Genomic DNA, 25,693 nt, shown 5'->3' with positions numbered 1-25,693 from the left:
AATTAAAAACAGATATGAAATACTACATGACAGTAAAACAAGAATACAGTTTAAAAGGGTGATTTGTAAAATATCCATAAAGAAAAAGTAAATCTGTTTACAGTTCTGTTTCAAATGGGTGTTGAGAGAGGTATCCATTGGTACTAATGTCGAATGACAAGGAAATGTAGTAAATTAAAGAAATGCAAATAAAAACTAAAAATTACAGTTAGAAAGTTTGTCTGCACCATAAAAAGTAAAGAACCTAAGAATCAAAATCCATGATCAAAAGTGTTGTTTTTTGGGAGTTAATGTAAAAATAAAAGACACTTCTCAATTTCATTATCATTATCTGCCTAAAGAAAATCCAGTATTGGGGGAGCTATAAAAATAGGTACCTCCCTCAGGCTGAGTTGATCAGTAGGAAACGTTCCAATACCCGTGGTCTACAGCTGGTAAATGAGTGACATGGGGAATAATATGTGAGAATGTTCAGCCAAAGTATGAGTTGATGATGGAGGTCACTATCCAACCAAGGCACCGGATGGCCACAACTTACTTTATATCTTTACACGAAGCTGCCAAAAGATATGACATAATGAGATACCATAAAATGTGCCGATGTAAGAATGTACATCACCCCTTTGGCAGCATATGATATACTCCCACTGAGATATGTCAACATTCTCTGTATGTTTTCTGCATCCCGTCATATTGGTTTCTTAGTGTTTTGTTCATTGTTAACGTAATGTTGTAAACAGACAGAAAGTGCTCTATCATGACGTTTTTGCCTTGACTCTATCAAGCCCAGTTTCGCTGCACGTGCAACACGTGTTTAGGGTCTCTGTCTTCAACAGCTCTGCTTACTTTCCTTTTTTATCAAAGACGTCTGTTGGGAAACAGCTTGAGGAGAGCAGGCGTTAGTGCAGTACGTTACCCCAAACTAATGAGCCAGTGGACACCCCGCATCCAGCTGAATTGTCTGGCCATACACATGTTTGCTGTTAAAATCAGATGAAGATAATAGAAAACTATTTAAAACCACTCTGATTTTGTTAGGGTAACTTGTTATTTTTTGCTTCTCCTCGCTTTTTGTATCTTTATTTAATTTAGAGTTGCAACATTATTGTACTCATCAATTAGTCAACTGACAGAAAAATAACCGCCAACATTAATAATTGATTAATTAAAAACTCACTTTTTAAAAGCAAAAATGGCAGAAAATTCTTTTTCAGTTCCCATTTTTGGATTTTGGACCAACAAAACATGACATTTTAAGAAATCAGATTGAACTTTGAGATTTGAGAGAAACTAGGTTTATCATCTCTTCTAGTTAACAAAATAGTACTTAGCAAATTGCGCAAGTGCTCCTGACATTGAAGTCTTCATCCTGATGGGGAGGAAGGATGGGTTCAGTTTCCAGCCAGCTTGAGCTCCCACTGTTTTCTGTCATTTTGAGAGCTGACAACTGAATAGATGGGACGAAGAAGACTGTAGGAAACAGGACATGTTAAGCAACGCTGTCCTCAGTAACAGCTGGGCATGTAAATACAACAACAAGAGGTTTTCACAACCTTGTGGTTAAACGGCCCCATCTGAGATCTTCCTCTTGCAATCAACAAGAGCAAATAGGCATTTGTGTGGGCATTTCCCATGAGGTCATCTATACATGCAGATAATCCCTCCCTTGTGACTGAAAAAGGCCTGAAATAGATTAAACATCTGAGCAACTGATTTCACCAAGCCTAGGATATGGGAGCGAACCTCATGCAAACCTCTGTGTTGCCAAGGGCACCACCAGATGGCAGAGAAAAAAACAACAGTCCCACACAGATGTGAGGGAGGGGACGTCTTTTGTTTAATTGAAAGACCTCCTGAACTCTGGATTCACCCGCCCTGACTGATGCACGTAATATTCTTTGCATTAATACGGTGAAAGAGGAAGGTTCCACAGTTGCAGAGTAGAAAATAAACATAATACCAAAGTATTCATGTCAGTGCTCACTGCTTTCATGCCTTCATTGCCAGGCATGCCATTTCCCAGGGCAAGCACATGAATCTACAACTACGGTGCCGAAAACAGGAAAAGACGGCATACTTATATGTAGCTCATGGGGGAAATAAGAAAGAAGAGGCTCAGGCTGGTTCTAAATATTTTTAGATGATGTCATATGCTAGATATGCAACCCTTCATGGTGTTCGTTCAGGCCCCTCGAGGCTTTACGGTAAAGGAAAGATGACGCAGCACAGTATCCCGAGAAATTATGAATATTGAAAGGTTCTGTCACATGCAATCTTCATACAAAGCCAATGTGCAGTGCTAGTGCAGAACACAGTGTGCTCTTTTTAGAGGAGGGAAGATAGTATATGTGTGGCCGATGAGTTTGTGGTGATAGAGTTGTCCCTTGTACAATGCAAGCTTTATTTATAACAGGACTCAGAGTACAGTGAACACCACAGGCACAGTGTGTCATGTTTCAGTTTATTTGGGATGGGAGCCATGGTAGAGAAAAAGATATGCTCAAATGTGTAGCGCTAAAAACACCTGTGTCCTTCTTCAAGCCAGGAATTGATAATGGAATCTCCATCTTAAAATGTATAATCCCTAATATGCATCTACCTTATTAGCTGTAATGTAATAGGGTAGTTTGGCTTCTAGGTTTGTCCCAATATCTTAGAAGCTCCGTTAATAATGTTGACATTTGAGTCATTACTATTGATAACGTAAAGAAACATTGATGGCAATAGACGTATTTCCAACTTCTCTTTCCCCTCTCTCTCATAATTTGACAAAAAGGTTTATCCGCTTGGAATCCCAGAATAAATAATTACCCTCAACCCAATACATTTTGAAAGATAAATAAATCGGAATATTTTAGTGAAAGACTGTTTCTTGCAATTGACCGATTTATATTTGCAAATTAAACAGTATTTTACCATGTCCAGGCTTAGGGTTGAGTTGCTAATACGTTTGTTGGAAATGACATTGTAACATTGTGACATGCAACATTGTATGAGAGAGATAGTGTTGTGAAAACCAGATGAACACTTATCACAGAGGAAATGGCTGCTCTGAATAGCACAGTTACACCCTAAAAGATCAAGTTTCACATCCTTATTCCAATATATAGTATGTAAAAGATGAGCAAAAACATCACAAAGCTGCAATTATCAAGCCTCTATTAAAAAAGGCAGTAACGCAAGTGAGTCATACTGTGCCGAGTGTCAAGTATAAATAAAATGCCTGCCAGTTTAATGGGAGTTTGGAAAACATCATGAAGCAAGCAACAAACAAAGTCCGAATGATGTCAACTACTGAGTGCCTGCATTCTACAGAAGGTACATGAGTCACAAGTACAGTATGAAAAACAACAATAAAACAGCTTGATGATAAATGACACACACTTTTATGTACCAGGATGATGGCTTCAATTTAAAATGAAAAGTCCTCAAAACTAAAAACACAGAATTTAATTAAAACCTGCTGTTGCTGCATGATTGTTCCATATTTTGAAAATGAGTCCCGGTAAAGCAAAATTATCCACTTTTTTAACTAGCTTTCAACATTTAACTCAAAAAACATTTTCTGTAAAATGTAGCTTGAGCAAACATCCTCAAGCTAGCCGAGCACAAAGACAGGAAATGTTGGGAAACAGTCTTGTGGGAGAAAGTTACGAAACACTGTACACAAGTAAACACAGCATTTATATACAATTTCAAAGAAATGTCTCTTTACTTATGTATGAGTACTTTTTGTGTTCTTTCCTTATTAATCATCACCCAACCCCGGAGTTGTAGCTGGAAGGAGCTACGACATTAAGTCAGTAAGTATATTAATTCAATACATTTTGATGTTTACATATTTGTACTTGAAAGATTATTAACACAGGACTTTTTCTTGAAATTAAATATATTTACATTACGTTTATTTGCAAGTCAAGGGTCATAGTATTTTACTGCTGCCTGGCTTGGACCAAAGCTCTAAAAGTGCAATTAAAGCTCACAAGTTAACATATTACAGTTTTTTTAAACAACTAGACACGATGTGTTGATTAGAGGGCTTTAGAAATGCTGGCAGGCGATTATGTTACTGTACCATGGAACAAAGCCAGGGTTATGTTTTCAACCGCTTCCAGCTTCAATGCTATGCTAGCTACGCTAACCCCCTAAACGCACCAGGAGCGGCCGCGCCGCGTTACGGCCGCGCCGCGGCGTTCGCAAAGATCGCGGCCACTCTAGTCAATGGGTGCTATTCCACCAGACGCGCTGCGCGGCGCCACGGCTCGAAGCGTCCCAGAAGCTCCTCGCCGCAAGGAATTTCTAAAATATAGGATGAATCCTATTTTTGACGCGGCGCAGCGCAGGCAGGAAGTGATGAAAATCACCTTGTTGTCTGCTTTGCTGGTTGAGGGGGTGCACCCAACACCGGCTCCTTCTCCTCCCCCCCAGCACCGTCTTTCAAGTAGGAGAATACATGCCAGCGTTCTCCTCCAGTTGACAGGCACTGTCAACTGGAGGAGTTGACAGTGTGTTAGGTCGCAGGAGGAGGTCGCAGCGGCAGCGCAGCGCGGTGCAGACGCTCCTGGTGCGTTTAGGGGGTAACTCTCTCCTGGCTCTAGGCACATACTGTATTTACCATGTACACATTAAAGAGTGGTAATGAGCTGGTTATCAAACTCTCAAGAAAGTGTATTACCTTATCCCTCAACAAGGATATGAATTAGTTACTGTAAAGATATTCTCAACCTGAAATAGCATTAATTTCAACACAATGACGTCCTTATTCAAACATGACTAACACATGGTTGTCTCCAGTAGTTGTTTTTAAAGGAGACGGAGTACTAGAGGTTATACCATACAGGAATCCCATTACAGAGGCCTCTGGTCTACGCAAAGGAAAAAATAGCTGGATAAAAATAAACTGGTTAAAAATAAACTAGCATCCATCAGGCATTGCACCTGCATAGCTGCTAGTAATCTCCTTGGTGTTAATGTAAATGTTGTGATTAGCTATAGAGCTTTTAGGTTGCGTTTAAAGTAGCCTACCCTTCTGAACATGTGCTTCGCCTGAGGCATACTGCACAGTGCAGTCTGCTGGGTAAGTGTGGCTAATTCTACCGATTCTTACATGAAGCCCCATTTTCACAGGTCAATACACTTCCTTTGTCGAGTACTTTAAGTGCACTGACAGGCTGACAGCTTATAATAGCACAAGCTTTCTTGGTTTTTGTTCTGTACAGGGGGTGAACAGTTAGGACGATTCTAAGGGCCTGTGACTGACAGGGGCCCAAACTATTTTAAAACATTAAGAAAAAAATGTTTAAGTAACCAATGTGATTATCTTTTCATGAGGCCCATAATTCCTGGCGGCGCCGCTGGTTCTGTATCCCAAATGGCTATCGCTTTTGACAGATTTTAGTTTCATGGCTGTGTTTGCTGCAGCGATTAGCAGTCATTAAACTGGCATAGAGCTGCAGGGGAGTTCCATGGCAAAAACTGCCATTAGAGTTTGAATTGGTCTTTATGTGGGGGATAATGGTTCTTTAGATCAATTGGCCCCATCAACGATGCTTCAGCTTAATTATCAGCCGTTTTTCTTCTGACCTTGGAAACATTATAAAGCCGGAAAGATACCCTTAGGGATCTCTCTGCAAGCTAGTCAAGCACCACTTACTAATCCTCCCAATGTTCAGTCTCATTCTATCCATCCAAACACTGCCAGAGCTCCATACCACACTCACACTCTGAAAGGATATCTCAAATTGCCAACGTAAGAAATATAACATTATTTGTTGACACAGGACACAAACAAAATAATGTATATTGAATAGCAGCAGAGCTTTGGTAAATGTCCCCACACATGTAAAGTATAAGTCTAACCACATAAACATTGAAGGGCTGTGTGAGTGGTTCCCCTCTGGTATTGCCACGACCAAAATAACCCTGGAGCTCGGTCAAATTCACGGCTGTTTTAAGACGGCCCCAAGGAATATCCTCCATGTGCTCGCTGTGGGCCCTAGACTTGACCTCTAGGGGAGCTACTCGCTTCATTACTAACAGGCTCAAGTTGCTCTCTATGCCTTGGGTTTGTGTTACAAAACATTGAACTGCTTACATGAGTGAGACACTGTGAAAATCCTGAAATACTGTGTATGTGTTATTGGAAACATCTAAATTGTGATTACTGTTGCTAATAACCACCATTGTCAACATACAGTAGTGGCAGCCATAATACAAGGGCTACCACTCACAGCGGACCTCTATGTAGCCAATAAAACAAGACGGATTGGAAGAAACATTTTGCAGGTGAAATAGTGTGCATAGGTTAGAATATGAAAGAACATTAAACCTAATGAATAGCAACAAACAACAGCTGAAAAACATGTATGTTTTCAGAAACTAATTACAATAAGTCATTATCTCTTGCACTCGAAGTGATGCATGTTAGGCTACAAGTTGTGATAATGACTAGTATCAAGGGTATTAAAAACAAAACACTGTGGTAATAAAAAGAGAACAAAGTCATTTGGGACAGTCATTAACCTTGGAAACCATTAACTGCAAGGTTGTTGGCACAGCTTGCAGCAGCCTATGCCTGACAATAATAGTAGTCACATTTTCACAGTAGAGTAGGTTAGCTAATTGGAGATGAAACAGAAATGTCTGCTGCAGACATTTGATCCCAGCAGCAAAGAATACAGGGCGGAGTTCCAACACACTGTCTATCAGCTGGAAATAGTGCAATTGTGTTACAAGAAATGAAAAAAAGGAGGCGCCTTGTTGGTTTATATCGGGGCTTTTCAATGTTGTTTCAGCATTGACATTGCAACGTGCACTGCACACGTCAGGCTGCAACATTTGCTGCTTGATACAAAATGAAAGCTTGAACGGTTCTCACTTACATTGATGATACCCATATTTAACGGTTCTTGGATATATGAAGTTTGTTGGTAGTGAGTTGGTTCTGCATTCACAGCGAACCACCAATCCTTATCATTCATGATGAATCAAACAATGCAAGCAGACCCTGATAGCCATTAACCACAACCTGGAAATTAGCAAGTAATACAAAAACATGGTTTTTAAAAGAGGTTCTGGCTGCAAAAAACCCACAATAATTTGGCTACAGAAAGGATAGAGATGACCAATAATGGGTAGTTTTCATCTGGTGACAATTTCTGATGTAGTAGTTTTGCAGGAAAAACCAATGTCACAATGTTTTTTTTCCAATATCATGTAGCCCTACCCTATATCTTTCTGGCAAACATTAATTGTACAAGTCAAATGTGCACATAGTATGACCACGACCCAATACTATAGGTTCACCTTTGGAAGACAAATAGACATACAGAGCTACTCAGGATCACTTCCTCTTCATTCCATATGCCAGAAGCCCCCTGCAGTAAATCAGGAAGCCTGTGTCGCTGACGGTTCGGTTTGCTCACACACAGATGGAACACCCTTTGAAATACCACACAGCGTATTTCCACTGTCCTCCAAAAAAACAAAACACCTCCCACATCCAACCACTGCACACAGACAAAGCTCCCCCGCTGCTTCAGAAGACATTAGCCCATGACAGTTCTCATGAGGCACCTCGTGCGCTGAAATTAAACAGGAGAGGGAAAAATAATGACCCTCCATAATATATGAGTGGAAAAATGAGCTCAAAAGGTTTCACATCCCCGAAACTAAATCCAGATCCTACGGGGAACACTTTCAGACCGGTGCATGTGTGCATCATTGTGCTTTTGTGTAATATGATAACTCTGGGCTTGGGTAAGCAGACAGAAAAAAACATAATGTATACTTGGGATCTGAAACACAGTGAAGGTTCAATATGACTGAGCTTAGGGGAAAATAAAATATGCTGGAAGAACATGAAATACATCATTTCCATTGCTCAAAAATATGTTTGAGAAAAATTGTTGGGCGATTAGCGTCCAATATATCAGCGATTGGCTGAGTACATTGCTGCTACTTTTTGTCTCTTTGTCTTTTTATTGACTATTTAATTGTCTGCCTCCAATGAGAAAAAACGGAAGATTCGGGATATTTTTACATCTAACTTTGTAAATTAGGGATTTATATTTAGACAAAACCAGAGGGGCACTTTCATTCAGAAGGTGTACAGTTGTTTTTTTAAAAGGTTTAATACAAAAAAAATTGTTCTTAATGGATTGAGATCTAGTAGGACAAATTTGAATAATGGCAATCATCAGTTGTTGTTCTTGTGTTGTGGTTAGAAAAATGCAACATGTGGCCCAACCACAGTCCACAGCAGGAAAGGGAACATATGACAAGGTAAATCAATAACACACAGGCTGCAGGAGTCTAGTGGGCTCTGAGGATTTATGAGGGGTTACATTTCCGGGGAACCGTCATTACTCTTGACTGTGAGTCAGGTGGCCGTCGCACTCATCAGAGTTGGTTTCCCAGAAGTGTTCGTAGGAAGTTGCATCTCCCATTATAGCGTCAGTTGAGCACACATATCACATGATCAGTGCAACATGGCCATTCAGTGTCAACACAGCCTTTATAATACCACAACAACAGCTCCTAAAGGAAAAGTACAAAGGGAAATCTCCCCTTTACTGCAAAGAAGCACACTCCTAAATACCACCCCCATGCACCACACAGCCACTGTACGCCAGTATCAGTCAGTGTGAATGAGATTCCATTGGCACCACCTCCTAAATGCCATTGCTATAGGGAGACATCCACCATACCATGGAGATCGTAAAGACTCTGAAAGCTATGCAGCCGAGACCTTTGTGTCGGACAAATGTAACAGCGGTTCACTTGACTTAGTAAATGCACAACAGGGCCGTTTGGGGGTTGAATCCCTGGAGTTGCATGGCATTCCCTCTGCACAGTCGGCTTGTGCATTGAGTGTAGCGCATTGGAAGATGTCAGAGCAGAAAGGCCTCACAGACTCATCTGCAGCGATGCCAACTGGCAGCGTTGATGTGTTCACTGTCCAAGAGTCCTGATGGCTTACGTGCATGGGCAGTGGAGAAAAGACCCAGTTTACCAGACCAATTTTAACCATAACAAATTAGAATTATAATTAGGGTAATAACTTATAATTGATGGATTTTAATATATCCATGTATAATGCATTGTGATAAGTACAACTATGGAGTTTCTGACTGTAAGATATATCTTACGGGTCGTGCACTGATCAACAGATCAGTCAAGAGTCAAGACAAAAAGAACAACAGAAAAATGCTGTTTTGTTGGTATTTGTGCTAATGGCTAAGGTAGCCTGCTGCCCCAAGACCTGACCCCAAGAGAGTGGGACATAATCCACAGATGGATGATTTTTTTTTACTTCTTATAAAAGTCTATATATTTTTTCTTGTAAATGACAATTTCATTTATTCAAGCCTCTTAACAGTATTTAAATAAGTAGTGTTGAACTGCTCACAACTCTTTCTCATATGCAGCTAGCGATGGAGTTTACAGGTAGACACTGCTTGGATTTAAGGGGAGATTAAACACTCGTTTGTTTTACTACAACTGATGAGTTGAACACAAACATCTGCCAAAAGTCACATGAGATATTCTCACAGATTATAAGTATGGGGTATGTATTTATGGTCGCCAATCAAATGTGATGACAGTAATGGGCTGTTAGGGTTCTGTCGATCAAGCATGATCATACCACACCCAAACGTTACTATTGGACTGTTTTTCAAGGAATACGTTTTTAAAAAATACGTTTTTTGCACAAAACATAGTTTAAGTTGTATTTAGCCATGAATTGGTTATATTTCCGAATAGAAATGTACCATTAACAACACATCTTTGTATCCATTTTAAACATCAAACAGTTGTTTTCCTTTTCAAATAGTTTACAATAAGTGCTTTTCCTTGCAAATCTTAGTTGTTTAAGTTTCCCAAATTAAACACATATGAACTGACTTTAGTTTGCGGGATTCAAACATGTTGTAATGTGAAGCAATTCTAAACAAATTTAAAAAGGCACGGCATGGTCTGAAAACCACATAAAACCTGTCGATTTAAACCATCCATCTGGTTTTGCTTCTCCATAGCTTTGTTTTCACTGTAATCAATACCAACGTGTTCATATGAATACTCATATTAAGCAATAAGGGGACAATCCCTTTCATCATTGCATAACATGTCTGCAGTTCAACACTCAATTTTAACCTGTTGGCAGAAAAGTTCTCCCATGTCCACAACCCAATCTGCTTTGGTTTGACTGTGCTTCTGCTCTGCCACCTCCCTAATACTGACTCCAGTTATCTTTCCTCATCACCAATAGTAACCACTGTCATCATATCCTACTCCTACACATAAACATCATCACTACCCTTTTCCTTTTGTACTGCCCAGCCCACAAACTTCCAGCATGTCCAAATCCGCTGCTTATGTAACCATGCAGATGATTTAGCCACCAGCGAGCCACTTACATGAAAGCCTGTGTGCTGAATGGAGATGAATCACTATTTTCTTTCCAGTTCAAGTAACCTGAAAAGCCTGGCTGTATGTCATCCCTTCATGTATTTACATTAATTTGTAATCTATTGAATGGATGTAAATACTGGTGGATTGTACAGGAGCACTCCTATCTACATTTGATTCATCCATGCAAGTGGATGTGTACATTGATGGAGTTTATGTACCAATGGTGTTAATCTAATCCGAGCGATTAAAAAAAGGTTGCGTACTTTAATCCATTTAAACGGCTTTCACGCATGTCCATGAAGCTTGAAATACCGCGTTGGCCCTAAAGCTTGAACATACCTTTACAACACCACTCGACGTACAACCTTACACATCATGAATAAAACCTCTGTAAAGCAGATAAATGATAATCCGAATATGTTATGCATATGATACATGACCATGCACAAAGCGCTTGGATGGACATATGGTGACCAAACCCCACACAACACTGCTGTCTTTTCCACTATATCGCATCCATATGTTTCTCATTCAGCTCCTGCCAGAAGCACAATGCAGTTTAATGCAGCTGTGAATGCTCATGCTGCTGCTACGATGGATTAAGGACATTGCATCGTATTGCCTGACTCTGCACAAGATGCACAAACAGTTGACATGACCTGGATAAACACACTGCGATGAACAACACGCATTGTCAACCCCGCTGTGTATTCTGCTCGACGTTCACAGTCGCTCAATGGCTCAGAAAACGTGGAAAATAAAACAGCGTATCGCAAACATTTCACACCCAGCGCGTCCTACCGGAGAGTAAAGTTCAGCCGCAGCGCAGGGGGGTCAGACCGGGGTAAAGTCGCAAGGCAATCCCGTAAAGTGGCTCCGGTCCTCGGCTGCGGTGCAGAGCAGGGAACACGGCGGATCTCCGGCTCTCAGTGAGCAGCTGAGGCGGCTGTCAGGTTGACGTCGGGATGCAACCCACTACTTCCTGTTACATCACGGCGAGTACAGCTGAGGAGCTCCCACACTCCACACACTGGAGGGTCAGCCTCCAGATACGATGTGTCGATTGTAATGGTTATGTCACATTAGAGCGGCAACGATAAATCGAATATAGTTAGATAAATAGTTAATGCTAACTATTGTGGGAATCAATTTCTCCTGCAAAATAATGACTGAAAATGCTGTTTTTCAATTTATCAATTCTGAAGATGACCTTTTATCTGTTTTGTGGTTTAATTGTATGGACTGACAAACCAATACATCATTTTAGACTGAAAAACTAGAATAGGAATTTTCTGACATTTGACAGACCAAACAATCAATCTGTTAATCTAGAAAATAATTTGGAGATTAATCGATGATAATAATGAAAATAATATTGTTGTTCCATTTGAACGCTATTGTAAAGCTTTTGTTTTGTTAACTTTTGTCATTTTCAATGTATACAACATGACAGAAAATGCTTTTTTCATCCTATAAATTCTGGAGATTTCCCTGTTGTATCTGTTTTGTTGATTGACATCACATTAAACTGAATATATGATAGAAACTATATTGGCAATTTCCACTTTATTCTGAAATGTTACAGACCAAACAATTAATGGATTTATCTGGAAAATAATCAGGAGATTAATCGATTATCAAAATATTTTTTTAGGCACATGTTAATGCCATTGCAAACATATTCTGAGTTCAAAAGTTTAGGCTGAAGCATGAACTTGTTACATATTTACCTTTTTACTTTCATTATTTTGTACGGTTCCGCTTATATTTATTCCCTGAAAATGAAAGAAACTAAATGAAATGTATGTTTCTTTGAATTGACACTCTCCTTAAACAAACAATCTTTACTACTACTTTTACATTTGTTCTCAGCTCGCCGTCAAATTGTGTCCAAACGTATAGCAGCAGTTCCATTGAGTTTGCTGCATTTTTTTTAATTCTCAGGGTCCTGCCGTTTTCAAAATGCACATGAAATAACAATGGAAACATGGGTTTTGTTTTAGTTTTTTTGAAGTTATGTATTAATTCAGAGTATTAGAAGCTAAGACACTCAAATTGGTAACAAAATACGCATGGGAAATAAAGCAGATAATTCCGGACGAAAGATAGTTGAACTTTAATATATATATACTCTTACATTTCATTACAGCCATTATAATAAAAATATATAGTAAAGTGACAGTGCTGAAAACCTCTTTGAAAACGTACTTTACACAACACCGCCCCCTTCTGTTTTTTCTTACCAACAACACCAGCAGGAGAGCCACAGTGATTTACAAAACTGCATAATATTGATTAAAAAGAAAAAAGAGTTCATATTAATTCCGACCAAAATAAAGCAGGCATTACCTTGTTCACAACGATTTATAGCTGTGAGGACATCTTGATGAATCTGTGTGCCTGACATCATTCCATATCCTGTTGTGGTTGATCCTAGAATACGGATAGCCAGCGGTTTAATCTGCTAATGCTGCTGTTCAAATTGATTAACAATAGCAACACCCTTGAACACAAACACCACGCACTATGCACACACAATACATACTGTAAGGAGAATAAGCATTCATGTTATTGCACGAGAATAATGCTTAAACTTTGGTGTTTCCCACAAAAAAAGATATCAGTATGATTATAACAGTATGGAAGACCGGAGAGGCAAAACTAATTGGTTATCAACTCTCTAAGTCTACATAAACAGATGTTCCTTCTTCGTTTGTGACAGAAAAAAGGAGCAAAACATTATGACAGGCAAAAACATTTTGCAATATAAAATTGAAAAAGGACTGTATATTCGTGCGTTATATTGTGCATGGAGAAGTTGAAACTCAGAAAACATGAATTCACTTCACTTTTTTTCACAGTTGAGAGAACAATCTAGATCAGACTTAAAAATTGATCACCAGAATTGTTTTTCCTACTAGGATTTCAGTATTGTAGAGCCCTGAAACTGTAAAATCAAAATGACCCAATATAACGTTTAAAAACAAGCATTGATACACACAGCATCAGTGTTGAGATCAGCAAGACAAATGTGTCCTTGTCAAGATTAAAATAAAGATTATAATTGCATTCAAACTCTACGAGGGAATTCGGTACAATACATGACTTTTATACAAGTACTGCAGCCATAGAAAACAATAGATATGAGTAAAGCTAGACTTAGATATGGACATAAATACAGGTGGCTCCACAGTGTTGCAGGATCTAATTCAGAGCCAAGTGTTCAGACTGAGCGATTCACGATGCTGTTCAGGTTTTTCTTCCTTATCCGAATCGTCCCCCTCCCACGAGCTGCAACAGAACCAAAATATATCGTATTAATTCCATGATTCTTTACCAAAGATGTTCTTGAAGAAGCTAATCTGATTAATATTCTATCAAATTTAATATGTTTTGGTTTGGACTTAAAGAACAAGCCCTTTAAAAACATAAACTTTGAGAAACTGGGATTGTAAAATGGTTTCTGATATTTTAAAGACCAAACAATTGATCAACAAATCTAGAATAATTACCACATACATTTTTTTTTAATCTTTAGTGAAATATGTATGATAGTGTAACACTTTATTTAGTTTTTGTTGTTTTGGACCAAAAAACTTAATAATTCTAATTCTAATAATAATATTCTACAATTGAACATGTTAACTGAAGGTGCATGTCATTTATTTAATAATACTAAATAATTAACTCCAATTCAGTTTTTATAAAATGCATTTTGAAAATGCTAATACATGAAATAACCGTACCCTTTCTGCGTTTAACGCACTTGATGATACAGTCTTTCCGGGACTGGAAGTTGTTCTCGTTCCCCTCGCAGCCGCTGTAGTGGAATGCGTGGCATCTCTTGGTATTAGAGTTGAAGGCAAACCTCTTCTCCGCCCCATCACATGTTCCCCTTTCCACCGGACTAAGGCACAGGTCTGTAGGCTTCACCTCTGGAAATCAGGAGTCAGAGACAGAAAAGTTCATATATGAAATTCGGACTGCATAAACTAATCCTAACGCTTTTCTAACCTCAGAAGAAGCTTCAAGTTGTTATGCTCTGCAGGTCTGGAATACAAGCCAGACTCAGATGTCTTTTTAAATCATGTCTAAAAACATTTCTACCTACCAGTGCTTTTTCCAGAGATAATTAACAACATTTTCACATTATACTTCTGCACCTCTTGCAGCATTATCTGGATTGACAATGACCATTTTAACTACCCTTAATGTATTTATTTATTGTCTTCTTTTCATTTTGTTTTATTAAAGTTTTCTTGTGTGCTAATGATATTGTAAAACACTTTGAATTGCCTTTGTATTTGAAATGTGCCATATACTATATATAAACTAACCAAGAAAAAAAGGATGTATATAAATAATAAAATAAACCAGGCTTCAAAAGCATGTATGCTTCCAAAATCATAAAAGTTGTGTTAATATGGGGAGACTATCCTGCTAAACAAAATATATCATAGAGATTATTTACCGCAATATTCCAGAATCAAATATTCCTATTGCTTGTTTGTCAAAGGAGCCCTTGCAATGCTAATTTACGGGTCGGACTACACCACTCTATTAAATACCCAAGGAAGCCCTGTGTCAAGTGTGAAGTTGTTTAGATGAGTGGTTCTCTAAATGGCCTGCAGCAATACCAGAGGCCAGGGCAATGGCCAAACAGACACTGCATTAGTCTATGAAATGTTATATCATGATTTACTTGGATCTCTTGGATCCGTTCCATCTTTACTAAAGAGTCATGAAGGAGGCAGAGCACCTAAAGAAGACTCATGTTTCTTTTCATCGACATTTTCTTAGCTTTTAACTCCACACAGGCTCATCTCCTCACCACATAAGCTTCAGTCTGGCTTTGGAATATATTTTTGTCTGGAGGCTCTCAGACTAAAATTGAAAGATTGGAAAAAGAGAGTTGTTATCATGGCTTCCCACAGGGTGGTGTTAACTATCCTCTTTGATGTATTATCTAGCTGGCTTCATGGTGAGGCACACAGGGAAGCTTGTTAGCAGCCATGAGTGCTCTTTTCCACAACTGCAGGACACATATTTACATACAGGCAAACACTAAAGGCCCTATACTAAGGCCCCATTTACATGGGAACGCAAACAAAGATGAACTGAATTCGATATCAAAAAAGTCTTCCGTTCAATCAATCAATCAATCAATCAATCAATCAATCAATCAATCAATCAATCAATCAATCAATGTTTATTTATATAGCCCAATATCACAAATGTTACATTTGTCTCAGTGGTCTTCACAGTGTGTACAGAATATCAGTATGACAATACGACACCCTCTGTCCTTAGACCCTCTGTCCTCAGACCCTCACATCGTACAAGGAAAAACTTCCGGAGAAAACCCACAGTTTAAAGGGAAAAATGGGAGAAACCTCAGGGAGAGCAACAGAGGAGGGATCCCTCTCCCAGGACGGACATACGTACAATAGATGCCGTGTGTAATTGTAAATTCCGTTCACACGCAATCGGCTCAATAAACGTGTCCATTCACACGAGACAGCTCGACCCGCTGGAGACGCTGTAGTACATATGCCGGGCCTGTAAGTGGCGCTGTACTTCCGCCACAAAATACACCAAAAGCAGCGAAGAAGACCCCTGAGCATGGTTGCCATGGTTGCCTGGTTGCCCTTCTGTTTATTCTCCACGGTGGATTTAGCAACATGTTCATGTAGTTCTCCATGTCCACTTGTTGCTGATGGTTGTGGTAGAGGAGCTGTAGATGTTGCACTAACATCTGTACAGCAATGAGCAGCAGAGGTGGGGCTATGGCTTCATCGTTATCAGGAAAATTATCGTATAGGACAGGGGTGCCCAACCTTTTTTGAACCGAGAGCTACTTTTAAAGTTGCTAGTCTGCCGAGATCTACCAGTCCAAATAGAGAGGCGTAGCCATTACTGACAGCCTACTACCAAGTAAATACACACTTCTACTTGTATACAACTGACCTATGTACGATTAATACTTCAAAAATTCTGCAGATCCTTTATCTTACCTATTTCTAATCTACACACATACAAGTATTTAACTGAAGTTACACAACAGTGTTGTTGATACAGAGTTGGAGTTTATTCACACGTCACATACTACAGTGGGTAATGTTTTCAAGAAACATTGAACAGTGCTGCCACATATGAGACAGGAAAAAAGAAAACACTCTGAACCCTTTCTTTGCCATTATATAAAAACAGTGTTGCTACAAAAGTATAAATTAGGCTTACTAATAAGACAACTCAGATCTGAAGCTATACAGGAGTACAACAAAAAAGAAAAAATTAATAGAATCAAACCCTGTTTTTGTTGCATTTTAGTAGATTATAAAAAGAAATGTCTTTAAAATAGGATGCAAGCAGCACTAGTTTCTTAACCTGAATTGATAATAGAATATAATCAATTTAAGTTTGCATTCTTATACCATTTTGTACAATAATTATAATGAATAAGTTCAAACAAACTCAAACTTACAGCTGATTAATAACGGTATCTAACTTGAGTTTTTATTATATCAAAAACCTGTTGAAATGCTACAGTTATTTTTACTGTTCCCCCAAAAGCGCGTCGGCAGCCTCCAGACTGCCGACGCACGATAAGATGCTCTGGAGCAGCCTTGCTCTTGTTGTTGGGCCTGGTGAAAATGGACTGTTGTGCATTTAGCCGTCCTTTCAGGCCCCTCCCCTTTTGGGAGCGTAGGGCAGAATTAGGAGGGAATTCCGTCTCGTAGCGTATGTGCACTGTTTTGAAATGCCGCTCCTAAATTACCCTTCTTCGATAAAGCCACGCTCGCAGATGAGACAGATGGACTTTGAATTGGAATAGAAACAAATATAATCATCCTCCCACTCGGAGTGAAAATGATATATTTTGGGCTTTTTTGCTTCTGCCATAATTGCGGTCTTGTGTGTGTGCGGACTGTCACTCCTGTTGACATGGACAACATCAACGAACTATGCCCACAAGCCACGCCCCGACACATGGGGTCACGCCGGCCAATCACAAAGCTTTGATGCGTTCAAGTGCATTATTTTGGCACAGGAAGATTATGTTATAGGACATTCATTTCATTTCATTTCAAACCTTTATTTATACAGATAAAATCCCATTGAGATCATTGATCTCTTTTCCAAGGGAGACCTGCTCATGTAGTTCCACATGAAACATAAAAACATAAATAGAACAACAAAAGGACATCATACTGCATCATTTACATAATTATCCACATAAACAGGTACCAATAGCTTCCGATTGAGTAGCATCCAACCGAGCTTTAAAAACATTTAGTGGCACCAGATTGCTCAGTTTCCATTTAATTTGCAGACTATTCCAAGACAGTGGAGCTGCACATCTAAAAGCTGTCTTCCCTAAGACAGTCCTAGCAGTTGGCACATTTAATAAAACCACAGCATGCGATCTCAGGCAGTAGCCACTTACAATTCTCCGTGAGATCAGGGAGCAGATATAAGATGGAAGTTTCCCTAACATGGCTTTGTATATAAAAATGTACCAGTGACTGAGCCTCCGTACAGTTAGTGAAAGCAAAGCAGCCCTTGCATACAGGGTACAGTGATGGGTTAATGCTTTACAGTTTGTCACAAATCTCAGTGCACTATGATACGCAGCATCTAACTTGACCAGGCAATTGGCAGGTGCATTCATATAGACCAGATCCCCATAGTCCAGCACAGGTCAAAGGTCACAGAGCCTTTTCCTGGCCTCAAGCGAGAAACAGGACTTGTTTCTGAAAAAGAACCCTAGCCTAACCCTCAGTTTCTTTAGCAGGTTATTGACATGAAGTTTAAAATTGAGACAATCATCAAGCCAGATACCAAGGTATTTGTAACAGGCAACAACTTCAAGTTTTGTTCCTTGCGTAGTTACAATGTCTAAAACAGGCTCTGGTGTCTTTTTTGCTTTTGAAAAGAGCATTACCTTGGTTTTATCCACATTTAAAAGAAGCTTAACATTAACGATAAAACAGAATATTGTTGTTCTATTTTTAGACACATCTCGCGATCGACTGGGAATCTCCCCGCGATCGACCGGTCGATCGACTGGTTGGGCACCCCTGGTATAGGACGTACACTCTGACCTGTTATCGCTTGAGGGGTCCGTTTCCGCGGTTCCCTTACGGCCTCGTGTGAACGAACGGGCTATACGAAAGAGAAAAGTAGCAGATACAACCCGAACCGTATCCATGTAAACGGGCCTAAATGTATTACTAATTTGTTGGGATCAACTTGCATCTATGTCACCTAATGATCTTAACTATCCATCAATATTGATATTATTATTATTATTATTATTGATTATAATTATTTAAGAATGTTATACAAGAAGATATCCTCTGCACTTCAATGAGACAACAATCACCACCATGATATCTGAGGGAGAAACTGGGAAGCTTATTAAAATATAATTTACCAAAGTTTTTGTATCATGAACATACATGGGGCTGTTAACTTGTTTTGCTCTAACCCTAACCCCAATCCCAAGACCGAGAAAAACACATATTTTGATAAACCATAAATCCACTTTGTTTGGTTGAAATGAAACATCACATTGGAATTTGAAAAACCTAAGGAGTGTTATGTCAGGCTTTCAGTTGGTATTTGATTTATTATGTTCCTTAAAAAATGTTTTGTCAAAAAACATTCAATTTATTTTGTTCAGCCTGCAAGAATTTCACAAGCTTGAATACATTTTTTTTGAATACCATTTAACTGAAAACCCATTAAAAATTCATTCAAAACTGAACAATGTTGAAAAACTTTTATTCTAAGAAAGGGCCAGATGAAAATTGATAGTTGTGGTAGCGGTATCAAATCCTTAACTCAGCGCTGCTTTAGCTTGCTATGCAATTCTGATCTATCGTCACACAGCTCTAAAATACAGCTTTTCCCAATGGCACTGAGAATGTACATCATCGTATAACCACAAGATGTCAGTATTTTATTTCAACATAGAATATATGCTTGGCAGACCACCATCAAACTCAAGATACTGTTTATGACAATTATCTAATGCCTTCAAACTTTAAATGCCCCAATTTAATTTCAGCAGTAAAAAAATCATCTGATATTGATGACTGATATGAATTGTTAAAAATATATCCTCTAAATCTGTCAAATGTAAGTTATTGAGGTGTTTTACTTTGATGCCAGCATTGTTTCTGAAATATAGTATTGTGCTGGAGATCTCATGGCAGAAATAAAGAACATAGACTGGTAGCGGAGGCAGCACTGAGGCGAACTTATCCTGAATCTTCCCCTCACTATATTTCCTGACAAGAAGGAAATTGGATTCTTAAAAATGATAACTCTCTTGAATGAGTTCAGGGAAGCAGTCCAGGTGAGTGCTCTCTTGTTGGGTACCAAAGAGCCCTGAACGATGATATATATTCCCATGCTACTAATTTACCAAAAAAATGGTAAGTGGGAATACGTAACAAATTGTAGGAAGGAGAAGCTACAGTATGCATTTCGATGTTGCCCTTTGCCTCGCACTGCGGAAGTAATTTTGCAAGCTGTCTACCATCTATGCATCACTGCAGCTGGAGTTATTATTTTTATTAAAGTGAAGTTATTGGCAAGACACAATGGTTAATTAAAAGAACTGGAGCTTAATTGGAGTTATAAACATAACTGAGAAATTTGATTATGCTTAACAACAGTTCATGTATCCAAAATGTCTGCTGCTCTGGGACTTCTGTTATGAACTGCATGTACTGCTTCTGGCTTTCTTCCTCGCTGTCTACATTAATGTGATGAGACAGAAAAAGGACATCTCATCTTACATTTTTTCAGAAATCTTCAAAGTGAATGGATTTAAAAACTGTTATCAGCATCTCATAATAATAATTCCTTACATTTATTATAGCGCTTTTCCAGATGCGCAAAGCGCTTTACAAATACACATTACACACATGTAACGGTCATGTACTGTGGACAATACCAACAGGAGCGAATTCAGGTGAAGTGTCTTGCCCAAGGACACAACGGCCTGACGCAGTGGCGGGTTTGAACTGGAGTTTCCCAACGCCACCCTTGATCTGATGATCAACGCACAGCCCACTGCGCCACTCCGTCCCGTCCCAGTATGCTTATATCTGATTGACTTATTTCCTTGTGTGCATTATCCCCGGAAGACAGGTAATCTAATTTCGAACATAAGCGCCTGCAGATTAATTCCATACAAAGTTATGATACACCACATTTAGGCAAGATACAAGATGAATAAATCCCTGTTTTGGCTATCTCTGCCACCATCTTGACTGGACAATTGAACTCAATTCAATTCAACTCTTCTTTGTTTGGGAGGTGAGAGAGAAGCACACCTGGTGGAAATCACTGAATAATCTTTCGTGTTCCGATAGAAAGCAGCAATAATGTTTTCCTTAAATCTAATGCAGGATTGTTTTGCAGTCCTAATTGCTAAACACTGATTATGTATCAACTGTACAGACGTTAGCTGTAAGCTAGCTAGTAGCGCATGCGCCAGCTGTGTGTGTGTTTTTTGTTATGTTGAAATATATTATTTCTTACCTTTTGGCTCTGGATTAGTGACATTTGCTTGCACCTGAGGTTCAGCTACAGTTGATTCCCCTGAGAAACAAAGTCATATGTGAAGGAATCTGTCGTTTGTCATAATAGTTAGCTTAGCATGAAGACAGCATGCAGACAAAAAAAACTGTTTATCCATCTGCCCAACACTTCAATGTACCAACTCTACCATGTTTCATGGCAATTTCAATCTCGCTTCAACTACATGCAAACTTTTTTCTGTCAAGCTGTTGTTTGATTCTCCAACAAGACATCTGGTATCCCTTAGTCTTTATGCTAAGCTATGCTAATTGCTACTGGCATGAGATCCATACTCCATCCACAGAGACATACTTGGTATCGCTCTTTTACAATGCATTACATTTCATTGAGCTGATGCTTTTATCCAAAGTAACTTACAATATTTAGAATAAACCATAAAGATACAAACTCAGATCAACAACAACACTGCAGATACATTTAGTATAGTAATTGGAATGAAAGCAGATAATTCAAATTACACGTGATTGTAAAACTACACTTTTTAAAATGTGTTTGATTGATTTACTTGAACACACAAACAAGTTTTTGATTGAAAGAAGTTGATCTGATGACAAATTCTTAGAATGATATTGAAAATGATATTTTACTAGTTTAATTCTGTGTTTTAGACAAGAACAACAAGTATCAACACTTTTACTTGAAGTATAGTGTGGTGTACATTCAGTCCTACCAGTTATCCTGGTCGGCTGCACAATGTCAGATCTTCTCGCAGACATTATGTGGCCTTCTGGTGCCTCAGTGGGTTCTGCTATATTAACGAAAATAAATAGAAAAAGTAACATCAAAGAACATCTGTCTCTCTCCACAGCTATCTATGAAACATGAATCAAAGGTATTCATGCCTATATTTAGAACATATTTAATTAAATCCGGACGATCAATCATCATTAAAGCAAGATTAATCTCATCAGTGTCAGACTGGAAAGGGTGTTCTGCAAACACATATAAAATACTAAAAAAACAGACAGAGGCATCAATCTGAAATTGTTATCTACTTATCGAAAGAAAAAAGCTTTTCCAATCGATTTTCAGTCCATGGGCTGTTTGCAGAATTGGTCACACTCGAGCAAATTACTCGTTATTTTCCGCGACTATTTCAATATCTAAATTACTTTGAAGTTGTGCCTACGTGTGGAATAATTGAGTTTTCCTTGGCCAATTTAAAACGATTCAAATACTAAATCAAGGTGGGATGTGATTTCATGGTCAGCTAAGACTCATGCAAAAGTACATTTTCAGACAACTATTTCAATCATGTCACCAATACGAAATGAGTTTGGCTTGCATGCCTTTGAGGTAATGTCAGCGAAATAAAATATTTTCTGTTACAGCTTACTTATAAGGTTTATGTGTAGACACTTTGGTTCCTATTAGGCCTTAGAGTAACACGTTTATTTTTCCTCTTTTGAGATACAGTCAATTTCCCACCACATGACAATGTCTTTGGAGCATTCACAGCTGCTGGACACAATCCCTGTCCAGATGTAATTATTGTTTCGGAATAGAACCAAATAATGTGGGTGTTTGGAGAGCTTGGCTGTTTGCCCGCCTTTACTGTAAAAGGATTAAAAGTTCAATCTGGCCTACCTGGGTTCTGACATTTGGCCTGGCAGTCCGCCATGCTTCTGAAGTTATTGGCATTGCCAAAGCAGCCGCCGTAAAATAAATGCTTGCACTGCTGACTCATGCTGTCGAAGAAGTATCGCGTCAGGAGTCCTCGACAGGGACCAGGAGCCTCGGGTAGGTGACACGGGCTCTTGTCATCTAGGAAAGAGAGAGGCAGAAAAATGTTTAGCAACTAAGAAAATAATCGATGAATTATTGTGTCTGTCGCTTAATGAATAAATAGTAAATATCAAATTTAAGTGCACAGCAGCTCATGGTTTTACCTTGTCTTCAACCTGGGCTGAAATATAACTTTTCTGCTGAGTTATTGAACTTATTGATATAACTTTCCTTTTCCTTATGTTATTTGGACAAAGTCAGGCACAGTTCTTCACTAATTTAACCCTAACCCAGGTTAAAAAAAAGAAACCTGTCCGCTGCGAGGAGCGGACAGGTTTCCGGGTCGGCGATACAGCGAGAACAAGCGAGAACAAGCGAAACTCATCCTGAGCACACACAAACACTCGAAGTAAAAACAATAAGTGTGGCTTGATATTGAGTAAGAAAAAGGGTTATAACGCTGTGAGATTGGGTCTGCGGAAAGCATTTCTCTGCCATCCCAACTCGTCTATTACCGGCGTTTAGGGAGCTCTATGCAAGTCAATGGGGACTCCCTGTTAGTTAGCCAAGGGATCCTGGTGTGTGAGGTGCTCCGCGGATTGGTCTATTTGGGCCAATCCGGTCATTTGTTGTTTATTTGGGTTTTCACACGTCACAGAACCCAGGAAGCAAACAATGGAAAATGAGAAATCTCCAAGAGGCGTTTTGGGGCAGCATAGACAGGTCTTTTCTGTGTTAGAGTTTTACTCGCTACAGGGTGTACTTTGAGGGTTTTTGACTCTGCAGACCGTGTTCATGCAGAAAAACCTTCATAACACACAAAGGGACGGGTAATAACTGGAAAAGCATGACATGGGCCCTTTAATATGCATCATCACTGTTGATTTTTTGGATGTAGTTAAGGGTAAACACGTGTATATGCAGTCACCTTGCCCCTTTTGAACATGACTGAAACTATTTGAGAATTTGAATTTTTTTGTATACCTTAAAAGTTTAAAAATATATATATTTTGCTTCTCTTTGTTATTATTATTATTAATAATTATTATTATTATTAGTTTTGTTTCTAACATGTTCAATAAATTGACTAATGAAAAAATCTACTACGGTCAAGTCCCAGATCCAGTACAAAACACTCCTCCTCAAGTACAAGTCTCTCCATGCCCTCGCCCCCCGGTACTTGGTGGACCTCCTCCACCCCTACCCCCCTTCTCTGAATCTGCGGTGCTCTGCTTTCGAGTCCCCACTCTCGCCTCCGATCTGTTGGAGACATGGCGTTCAGTGTTGCAGCCCCCACCCTCTGGAAAGTTCTTTCCGCTGAGTTCTTCAATGCTGCCTCCCTGGACATCTTCATTTGCCTCCCTGGACATCACTAAAAACTCACCTGGTCACCATGGCCTTTGACCCCTAACCCATCACAGTCCCCCTGCTGCCTTTGATTGTTTTGTTTTGTTGTCTGTCCTTACCATATGTAAAGCAGCCTTGGGTCCCTTGAAAGGCGCTATATAAATTAAATATATTATTATTATTACTACCATTTTAGGCTATATAATATTTGTATTAATATAACTTCCAATATAAAATAGCCATTCTTTAAATAATAATTTCCTTTCCTGAACCACCAATTATTTTCTTTATGCGTCATTGGTATATATATATACACCCTACATCTCATTTATCTAGACAAAGTGACTGTCTTGAATCTGAAGGCCACAAGACTCTACTACAATTATGTATCTTTTCAAGTTTGCTCCCCCACTTTAAAACATAACCTTGCGCCCATGGCAGCACCAAAATAAACACTTAGGGAGGAAATATATAGCCACTCAAAGTCTGTAAACAGTACAAGGTCCAGATGAACCGCAGGCCATGACACACTTTGCAATCACTGGCCACTCTGTCACAGCTTGCCCACTTCCTGTCTCCCAGGCAGTACAGGGACATTTCCACTCCAGTCAGGTTTCAGATACACTCCTGATTTTCCTATAGCTCAAAGTGAAGCCTTCCTGCAAGAACTTTTTTTTGGTCATGTCTTCCTTCTTTGCCTTCCTTTCTGTCTTCTACACATTACTGTACTTCAGCTCTGGCTCCCCATGTTTCACTTCTGAAAACCTTTTGCATATGTTATCACCCTCAGGTCTTGGAGTTTCAGAATCAGGGCAATGTCCTTCTGAGCAAGAGTTTCATGTTCTTCTAAATTCTGCATTTTCTATTGTGTAAGATTGTTGTAATAGTACGTTTTTGTCTCTCTTGTCTGACTTTCTTTTCGTGGCGATTCTTATCATTTGGAAATCCATCCTGTTGGGGTTTGAAAGGGAAATATCCCTTTAAAAGTTAGATATTACTTCTGCTTTATTTCTATTGTACAAACTCCATTCAGATTGTCTTTAATTGAAAATATGTAACTTGTAAAATGGTATTTGCCTCAAAAATGTAGAGCACTGAACAGCCCTGACAGCAGAGTTGGTCTGGAGCGATGTTAGAAACCAAAAAAATGTAAAAGCTGATGACAGGCTCATGCTTGAATTGACTTGGTAACATGATTGCAACCATGGTGGCAAATGAATCAATTGCAGTGGACTGTTTGGGTTTGTCAACCAAGACATGTTCAACCACAGAAGCTGTGACAAGTTGATTAATGTTTTGCCAACAGCATATTAGAGTCTTTGCATTCCACCACGGTAAGTATACAGTGGGCTACTGGGTTGTATGGTCCAACACACAGATATACAATCATTTATCAAAAACATATTGCGGTTTTAAGTCCAGACATTACAGTCAATGTGGAAGTCTTCATAATGACATCACATTTGAAACGACAATGATGAGGCATTTTACTCTGAAAAAAGAGTAGTCCAGAGGTAAAATCCTTAAGTAAACCTCTTGAACCCCAAGCCAAGTCAAACCATCAGAAGATTGGTTGGTCAAGTATACAGTA

General features: G+C 39.1%; 2 protein-coding genes across 2 annotated transcripts in view; both read right to left on the bottom strand.

Moving 5' to 3' along the window:
- calcrla (calcitonin receptor-like a) overlaps positions 1 to 11,424 on the bottom strand; it is a 51,494-nt gene extending 40,070 nt beyond the window's left edge. Inside the window, exon 1 of the mRNA XM_034109715.2 lies at positions 11,215 to 11,424. The gene's annotated coding sequence lies outside the window, so the exon portion shown is untranslated. The remainder of the gene's footprint in view (positions 1 to 11,214) is intronic.
- Positions 11,425 to 12,513: 1,089 nt separating this feature from the next.
- Positions 12,514 to 25,693, bottom strand: part of tfpia (tissue factor pathway inhibitor a) — a 76,249-nt gene continuing 63,069 nt past the window's right edge. Inside the window, exons 3-7 of the mRNA XM_034110103.2 lie at positions 22,618 to 22,794; positions 21,701 to 21,778; positions 20,971 to 21,030; positions 14,160 to 14,348; positions 12,514 to 13,704 (exon numbers count right to left, since the gene is read on the bottom strand). Of these exons, the coding sequence (XP_033965994.1) occupies positions 13,637 to 13,704; positions 14,160 to 14,348; positions 20,971 to 21,030; positions 21,701 to 21,778; positions 22,618 to 22,794 (572 nt within the window). The 3' untranslated portion in view covers positions 12,514 to 13,636. The remainder of the gene's footprint in view (positions 13,705 to 14,159; positions 14,349 to 20,970; positions 21,031 to 21,700; positions 21,779 to 22,617; positions 22,795 to 25,693) is intronic.

The sequence above is a fragment of the Pseudochaenichthys georgianus genome, chromosome 21 (assembly GCF_902827115.2).
Source record: "Pseudochaenichthys georgianus chromosome 21, fPseGeo1.2, whole genome shotgun sequence".
NCBI lineage: Eukaryota > Metazoa > Chordata > Actinopteri > Perciformes > Channichthyidae > Pseudochaenichthys > Pseudochaenichthys georgianus.
The sequence above is the reverse complement of the archived record's forward strand: the minus strand, read 5'-3'. Positions and strand labels throughout refer to the sequence as shown.